The sequence below is a fragment of the Setaria viridis genome, chromosome 9 (assembly GCF_005286985.2).
Source record: "Setaria viridis chromosome 9, Setaria_viridis_v4.0, whole genome shotgun sequence".
In the NCBI taxonomy this organism is placed as follows: Eukaryota; Viridiplantae; Streptophyta; class Magnoliopsida; order Poales; family Poaceae; genus Setaria; species Setaria viridis.
In genome coordinates, this window is record NC_048271.2 from 3,892,452 (window position 1) to 3,900,659 (window position 8,208).

General features: G+C 48.6%; 2 protein-coding genes across 2 annotated transcripts; one reads left to right on the plus strand and one right to left on the minus strand.

The window, feature by feature from the left end:
• The first annotated feature begins 357 nt into the window (after positions 1-357).
• LOC117839988 (proteasome subunit beta type-6) lies at positions 358-3,687 on the plus strand. The gene is made up of 8 exons (XM_034720440.2): positions 358-621; positions 1,315-1,391; positions 1,751-1,806; positions 1,966-2,038; positions 2,184-2,295; positions 2,576-2,649; positions 2,808-2,882; positions 3,338-3,687. Exons 1-8 carry the CDS (start codon positions 483-485, stop codon positions 3,467-3,469), a joined length of 738 nt encoding a protein of 245 aa, XP_034576331.1. The 5' UTR covers positions 358-482; the 3' UTR covers positions 3,470-3,687.
• A 239-nt stretch (positions 3,688-3,926) lies between these two features.
• LOC117839987 (acid phosphatase 1) lies at positions 3,927-5,959 on the minus strand. The gene is made up of 3 exons (XM_034720439.2): positions 5,285-5,959; positions 4,844-5,053; positions 3,927-4,354 (listed from the first exon to the last, which is right to left on the minus strand). Exons 1-3 carry the CDS (start codon positions 5,806-5,808, stop codon positions 4,177-4,179), a joined length of 912 nt encoding a protein of 303 aa, XP_034576330.1. The 5' UTR covers positions 5,809-5,959; the 3' UTR covers positions 3,927-4,176.
• Positions 5,960-8,208: the final 2,249 nt, after the last annotated feature.

Sequence of the window (8,208 nt, forward strand, 5' to 3'; positions counted from 1 at the left end):
GAAATCGATTCTATAGATTATGATTATTAGAATGGAATTCAATTCTTATAGCACGCTCTTGTACTCGCTTCCCTATAGTAGAAGTGCAGCGCATAAGTATCTCTCCCATATCACCAATAATAATATACTAATATATTCCACATACAATTATATTAGATTAATTAATTTGTGTCTAAATTATGATTATTAGAATGGAATTCAATTCCAATGATCCGTTTCAATGATCCAAACGGGACCTAATAGAAATGAGAGCCTAAACCAAAATGATATGCTTGGGCCCGGCCCAACTAGACGCACCACACCGAGCCCAACACGGCCCGCCTTCTCTGTCTCCTCGGTTTCTTCTTTCTTGCGAGAGAGGGCAGAGCCGAACGAAGAACCGAATCGAAGCAGAGTACCAGACCACCACCGCTCTCGCCCGGCTCCGCTCACCTCGCCGGCTTAGGGTTTTGGCCGCCGCCGCTGATCTCGCCCGCTCCGCCATGGCCGCCTCTCATGAGTGCTCCTCCGCCGCCGTCGGCGAGGCCCCGACCACCGGGGAGCACCGGATGGGGACCACCATTGTCGGGGTCTGCTACGATGGCGGTGTCATCCTCGGCGCCGACTCCAGGACCAGCACTGGTACGGCCCTTCGGTCCCCTCTCGATCTGTCTGCGCGGCGAATCCTGCCGCCTGTTGGGGGTAGATTTGGTGTGGGGATGGCGATGGGGTCTAGGTTTTCGCTGGATCGTTGGGAATTGAGAGGGATAGCTGGTGAAGTTGCCGGCTGTGATATGCGCTGCCGAACTACTTTGACTGCTTGGTTCATTGCCCCACTTGCGATATTAGGGGATTGATCTGTTAGTCGCAGCTGCAACTTGCGAGATTAGAGTAATTTTAGTACTAGCAGTAGGTGAGAGTAATGTTGAGGGGGTGTTGTACTTTCTCCTCATCCTGTTTGAATCTTTGAGATCATTTTCTCTTTGTTCCTGAGTAAAATTTTTTTTGGCCAAGTCAGACATCTGAGCCTATGTTGAATTCCATATGATATTTAGCATGTCAGAAAAAAAAAGTGCATTATCAGCCGCCTGAACATGCATCCATGTCCATTGAACACTGATGAATGATAAGATTACGTGCCAAGGGATGATTATGGTGTCTTCTGCATAATTGAACTCTGTATTCTTGTGATTGACTCCTTAAGTTCATGTGGTGTCTAAGTAGTTCAGGAAAATGCTTTTGCGGTGTTTCCACTCACCTATTAAATTCAGCATTAAGCTGTTGTGTTCCTGTTTTGGGCTTCATGTTGATATTTTTAGTTGCCTGAATTTGTAGGAATGTATGTGGCGAACCGTGCTTCAGACAAGATTACTCAACTGACTGACAATGTGTATGTCTGCCGCTCTGGATCTGTAAGTGTCCATGCTATTTTGAAGATTGAAGCTTTTTACTTGTTTTCTCATGCTTGAGTAGAAAATTTTATTTTCATATTAAGCTGGGTGGAAACTTCAATTTGTCCCTTTGACAAGTTAATGCACTTTCTTCAAGAGGGCACTTAATTTACACAGTGGTTTATATATGATTATTGTTCTGAACTAGTCAGACAAAATGCAAGCCAGTAGCTCATAATGCTGTTCTTATGCTGCCTTATCTTTTATTTTCTTTGTAGAAAGGAATTTCTCCTTTGCAGTCCACTGTATTGTGCCAGAGATGACACATTCCTGTTTGCAAGTTCGTCATTTCATATGTAAAATTCTTGCTTTTTTTGCAGGCTGCCGATACACAGGTCATTTCTGATTATGTACGTTATTTCCTTCACCAGCACACGTAAGTTTGTTCTCATACACAGCCTAACAATAATCTTCTCATTGAATGAAACAATAAACTAGATGAGATTTAATCTCTTTTATAAATACTGTGGTATACAGTTACATTAATTTTTTGACATGCAAGGTAGCTGATGCTAAAGTTACCCTCCCTGTGCAGAATCCAGCTTGGGCAACCAGCTACTGTTAAAGTTGCAGCCAACTTGATTAGGTTGCTAGCCTATCAGAACAAGGTATGTTTTATAGCATTCTAGCACACAGACTATTAAAATCTCTTTACTGACCTCATTGATAAACACGACATATTGCATTGTTTTTCACATTTGATGCTAAATTCTTGTCGAATTTTCATAATGAATATTTGTTATCAATGTCCAGAACATGTTGCAAGCTGGCATGATCATTGGAGGATGGGACAAGTATGAAGGAGGCCAAATTTTCTCCGTTCCCCTTGGTGGAACAATTCTGAGGCAGCCATTTGCAATAGGAGGTAAATTTCTCCCATACACTACATGGCTCATATTTTTTTCATGTCATTGTCCTTGGTGTAACTTGCAGTGCTTTCTTCAAAATACCTTATGCGCCTGCTAATGATCTAGTATTTAAATTACATAGTTTTTGCATTACATGATATTTGAATGTTCGTAACCCAAATCTGGCTAAGAAAAAGATGTATTTGCTGAAAAGTATGGATCATATTATCTTCCTAATCATTTTTTCTATATGTTGCTGTTTCTGACACTTACGGAAATATCCCTTACTTCTTCCAGGTTCAGGTTCGAGTTACCTGTATGCTCTGCTTGATCATGAATGGAGAGAGGGAATGAGCCAGGAGGAGGCAGAGGTACATCTCTAGGTTCCCTCTTTACTCTGGTTACTAATACAAGATGTTTTCTCTCCTATGTGGAATATAGAACACAGATTATTAAACGTGTAGAGAAGAATAGAGTACAAAACTAGGTCCAGTTTTCCTAACCTGGTTCCTTTACTTCATATTTGCAGAAATTTGTGGTGAAGGTTGTTTCCCTTGCAATGGCCCGTGATGGTGCTAGTGGAGGGGTTGTTCGCACAGTTACAGTAAGTTCTCTTGTCTGATGCAATTGTCATGCTTCCTTTATTTTGTTTCAGAAATTTTGAAATGTCAGAAATACCTAAACTAGGTGATATTATGGGTTTTCTATTATGATGGCACTTTCTGCAAATCTACATACTGGGTCTTGTTATATCTTTCTTCTAAAGTAAAAATCAAGCAGTTGTAATTGAAAACCATAAGTATTTATTCAATTGAGTATTCTGTGCTAGCTTTGTTTTCATTGTCTTGAGCTCTTTCCCTTGTGGGAAATAATGCTTGATTTGCAAGAACATGGTGACTTTGCAAAGTATGTTTTAAGTGTATGCATGCATTTTCCATTCACCCTCATTTTTTTCATTTGACTCTATTTGCCAGTGTTCTGTGTCTGGTGGGTACTCAATAGATAATTTTGACTGATCTTTTTCTAAGTTGGAAACTAACAGAATTGGTTGTGCTGCAGATAAATGCCGATGGTGTGAAGAGGAACTTTTACCCTGGCGACAAGCTGCCACTGTGGCACGAAGAGATGGAGCCCCACAACTCGTTGCTTGATATTCTCGCAGCTGGGAACCCAGATCCGATGGTGCAGTGAATTTGCAAACCAGCCGTGCCCCTTTTTATGAACTCTCCTGTATCTGACATGTAGATTTCAACTGAAGAACTGGAAACGATTTCAGCAGAATTATGCCACACCGACTTATTTACATTTTCTTGTTATATCGTTGTTCCTGTTTAGCAGAATGATATGAGTTTTGAGGAAATGATTAGGAACAGGAAGTCGTTTTAGATAATGAATAGTTGTTACTGTGATGAGTCTTCTACGGTCTTGCGATCCCAAAATGAGATACGAAATACGATCTTGTGGTTCACAAGTCATGTTAACGCTCAGCTTTGTTTGCGATTGGGAGACCTGCTCGGCGAAACAAACTTCAAAAACCGTGCACGTGTTCGTCGAAACAAAGGTAAATTGGCAACGAAGCTAACATTCCGAAGTTCGTAAATTCTTTCTGGCACCTAGCATGATTCGCAGAAATTATCACCCTGTAACCTTCAAATTTTGAGGACCCGTATCACTGGACCTGCCATTTATTCGTAAAATAACTCCTGCATTTCATCCTTTACATTCGAACTTACAGGGGTAATGCGTACTACATGAAGTTAGTGAAGCTTTTGTACAATTTAAATTTCATTGCCAAATTATTCTCAGATTTCTTTGCACGAGTCAGTATTCAGTTGAAATGGGCCTGGTGAAAAAGGCATCAAAAAAACATTTTTCACCCGCCCTAATTTTTCATTCTGTTATGGGATATAATACATTGGGTTGGGGAGCTTGAAGGAGCGAGCACTCATGGAAGAGCCAAGCAGATCGCTCCACTGATCCCCTGAATTGCCCAGGATCCTGTACCCTTCTGCTTCCATCTCCTTCCTCTTCTCCGATTTGTAGGTTGTTGCGGTCTTTTTGCGGTCAGCCGCTGCCCTGGACATTAGGAAAGACAGTTTCAGAATTCCAGTACAAGCAATGAATGTTGAAGAAGTTGGTCATGTAAAGTGCCCAGGTGACAAATTTGACTGAGGTTAAAAGATGTCAAATTCAGCATTCAACAAAAGGACTATGACCCTTAGCCTACAGTAGCTGTTTTTTCATGGTAGTGATAATGTCAACTAGAATTTTGGACAAGGAGAGCAACAGCATAGTCGTATTTTGGAGATGAAGCACTGAATTCAGTGCTTCAGGACAAGAGGATAACAGAGCGCTTTGCTTCCAACATTGATAACGCTACTGCATTGCTGCTGGCTGCGGCACTACAATGTTTATATTTCAGAAGTTCAGATTCTTCGCAGCAGCCTAGATTCAACCATTATAGCCAGAAGCCAGGTTGGCTATATGACTATAGGCTAATAGCACAGAAGATTGATGTAAAATTGTAAATTAGCAACCGACTTGAAAATGATGTGCAAGGTATACCTGAGGATGAGCTTGTCCCAATCATGGAACCCCTGTTTCTTGAGGTTGTCCACCGTGACGGCCTGGTGCCCCTCGCTCCTGCCCGTGAGCAAGAAGATTTTGAATCCCAGCTCGCGAACCTCCTTGTACAGCTTCAAGCTGGAGGGGATCGCCGGCGCCTCCCCCCTCTCCACCCACTCGTCGAACTTGTGGTGGTCGAACAATTCAAGCCTGCGGTTTGAAATCACGTAAACCATGTGAGACAATTTTCAGTGGAGAGATTCATGCCTAATTCGTTGCCGTTTGTTTGCTGCCCAAATTTTTGCCATTTTGGGTGGCATGTACCAAACGCGTTTTTTTTATTATTGCCTAATCGAATCGATGCTCGGAATTTCGTGGCTAGATTCCTGCCATTTTCGTCGACGGCGACGCGAGAGAGTCGGAGGGGGAAGGCAAAGTCACCCGTATCCGTGGTCGGCGTAGTAGGGGAGGTTGGACAGCAGCGTCTCGTCGACGTCGAAGACCCAAGCGTCGCGGCCGTCGCCCCCGAGCGGCGCGGCGCGCGCGTAGGCGGCCGACTCCCGCGCCACGAGCTCGAGGTCGGAGCGGTAGGCGGTGCCCGTGACGTAGTCCCGCACGTGCGCCGCGCACTCCGCCGGCACCGCCCCCCATGGCTCCAGGTTGTTGGCCTCCGCCGCGAGCCGCCAGCTGGCGCACCGCACCTCCGGCGGGAACTCGTCGCCCGAGCCGTCGCCGCCGCCAAGCTCTGATGCGGCCGCCGACGGGAGATCGATGACGAGAGGGCGCGGCAGGAGTTGCTGCTGCGCAGCCGCCGCCTCCGGCTCCTCGGACGCGCCCTGCGCCGGCGCGGTCGGCGCCACCTCCGCCTCCGTCTCGGCGGCGGCGGGGGCGAGGAGAAGCGCCGCAGCCAGGAGGAGCATCAGGAGCAGGTGGACGAGATCGCCACCGCCGCGGTGGCGCGCCATGGCGTGCTTGTTGTTTGTTATTGATCGACCGCCCGCGCGGGGCCGGCCGTCGATGCGCTCCGGCGGGGGCCGGGTGGAAGGCGTGCGGTAAATAGCCTGGCGGTGGTGGCAGCGGGAATGCGTGGCTCCGCCGAGTTGGGCGCGAGGAGAGGAGAGGAGAGGAGCGGAGGATGGCCTGGTGGACGGGAGGCGTTTCGTGCTGGGGAAAGGAAAGGAATTAGAGGAGAAGAAGGGAGGAGGCGGCGACGGCGAGTTGGGGGAGTTGGATTCGAATCTGAGGGAGGAGGATTCTTCGGTGGCGGGGACAAGACAACCCGTGGCCGTGGGGTGGGGTCGGTGGTGACGTGTCGTCCACGGATTGGTTGTGTGCGTTGGTCGGGCGGGGCAAAAGGTCTTGGCTGCGACGCGCCGCCGACGCGGTACACCAAAGACCAAACCACGCTGCTGACGTCTCTTTCTTGCGATTGCTGTTCACCGGAGGCCAAAGCAAAGAGATAAAACGTCCATACAATAAAAAAAAATATGGCTCGTTTCAAGACATGGCAGCGTTTTCAGCATCCAAGTTCAAGCAAAAAAAAAATCCCATGCAAAATTAGAAGAAGTACCAGACAATAAAAAAAAATATATGCAGGTCAGTGATCTCACTCCCCGTTGCATCTTCACTCTTGTTATTGTAGTGCCATGCACCTCTCCAGTCAATTGATAGTGAAATGGTCAGAAATAAAATTTGGAACGGGAGGCACCAGGACAATGCATATTTCAAGGTCGGACAGCTCCGGTGTAGCGTGATATTGTGTTGGTCAAGTTCATATTGTCCGCTGAGAAAAGGGAGTAATGGTATTCGGTCGCAAGCTCACAAGCTGCGTCAGACGAAGTTTCACTGTGCAGCGGCGGGGACGTTCTCGTGGTGGCATGCGCAGCGTTTAAAATGAAGCTATTCTCGTACGTCTCTTTTGAGTTTTGATGCACAGTACAGTTATGATGCCATGCAATAACATGTCACACGGTATGGTTGAGCAGATACATTAGTCTTTGAATGCTACTGCTAGGATATATAATTTCACATCTTAAGGGGGTGTTTGGAAGAGGGGTGTTAAACTTTAGCACCCCCACTTTAGTCCATTTTAGCCCCCAAACTTCCCAAACAGGTGGGCTAAATCTTGTGAGCTAAACTTTAGCCCCCCACTAATCATTTAGTCACTTGGGGGTAGCTAAAATGGACTAAATGGACTAAAAAGTGGTCCCCCGGATCACTTTCCCCTCTGCCCCCCTCCCCTCTCTCTCCTCCCCCTGTCTCTCTCCCTTCGCCTCCGCCTCCCGGACCTCCGCGTTGGCCCCGCCGCCTCCACCTCGCCCGCCGCCTCCGCCTCGCTGCCGCCGCCGCGACCTCCGGCCGGCCCCGCCCAGCCCCGCGCCGGCCCCGCCGCCTCCACCTCGCCCGCCGCCTTCGCCGCGCCGCCGCCGCCGTGACCTCCGGCCGGCCTCGCCCGACCCTGCGCCGGCCCCGCCGCCTCCACCTCGCCCGCCGCGTTCGCCGCGCCGCCGCCGCCGCGACCTCCGGCCGGCCCCGCCCGGCCCCACGCTGGCCCCGCCGCCGCCACCTCGCCCGCCGCCTTCGCCGCATCGGCCCCGCCGCCGCCACCTCACCCCGCCGCCTCCACCTCGCCCGCCGCCGCCGCCGCGACCTCCGGTCGGCCCCGCCCGGCCCCGCGCTGACCCCGCCGCCTCCGCCGGCCCCGCCCGCCCGCGCTGACGGCGCTGCTCGCCGGCACCTCTGGCTCATGCCCGCTCCAGGGGTAAAAGGGTCATTTGGTACAGCAGTTGCTAAACTTTAGGCTCCCTCCCAAACACCCCCAAAGGCTAAAATTTAGCACTCTTTTTGAAAGGACTAAAATTTAGTCCAGGACTAAATTTTAGCACCCTCCTCCCAAACAGGGTCTAAGCCTGATGACCTGGAACCATGCTTCTAGAATGTGGATAATTACATCACCAGGTGGGTTGCTTCCCCTCTGTTTAGCATTACAACAACATTATTATATCACCTAGACCTACTTTCCTCGTACATCTTGTGGGTTTTCTTTACATGTCAGAATCCGTGCCCCTAGCAGTCCCTACTCTGAACTTAAGACATGTGGGCATTGAGTATGCTTCTTCAACCATTACTCCACTGCTCTCGTACGCATAACAACATCTAACCATCTACCGCCTCCTAGTTAACTCGGTCGACTCTAGTTGTCTACACATATTCTACTTGTCCACTCCAGCACCTCCTCTGACTTGAAACTAGGCTCATCATAGCTAAGGAAGCAACAATGTTATCTGAGAATGGAGGGCATCAGGACAGGTTCTGAGGCTTGCGATCAAAGTAAGTGGTTACGATTCAACATTACGAGATTTCTA

What these genes read in the sequence shown, in the direction of transcription:
- LOC117839988 (XM_034720440.2), top strand. Translation starts at nt 483, where the DNA reads ATGGCCGCCTCTCATGAGTGCTCCTCCGCCGCCGTCGGCGAGGCCCCG. An exon ending in ATGTCTGCCGCTCTGGATCT is followed by an intron (nt 1,392 to 1,750) that starts GTAAGTGTCCAT and finishes CTTTTTTTGCAG; the next exon opens with GCTGCCGATACACAGGTCAT. An exon ending in GGGTTGTTCGCACAGTTACA is followed by an intron (nt 2,883 to 3,337) that starts GTAAGTTCTCTT and finishes GTTGTGCTGCAG; the next exon opens with ATAAATGCCGATGGTGTGAA.
- LOC117839987 (XM_034720439.2), bottom strand. Translation starts at nt 5,808, where the DNA reads ATGGCGCGCCACCGCGGCGGTGGCGATCTCGTCCACCTGCTCCTGATG. An exon ending in TACGCCGACCACGGATACGG is followed by an intron (nt 5,054 to 5,284) that starts GTGACTTTGCCT and finishes TTCAAACCGCAG; the next exon opens with GCTTGAATTGTTCGACCACC. An exon ending in TGGGACAAGCTCATCCTCAG is followed by an intron (nt 4,355 to 4,843) that starts GTATACCTTGCA and finishes CCTAATGTCCAG; the next exon opens with GGCAGCGGCTGACCGCAAAA.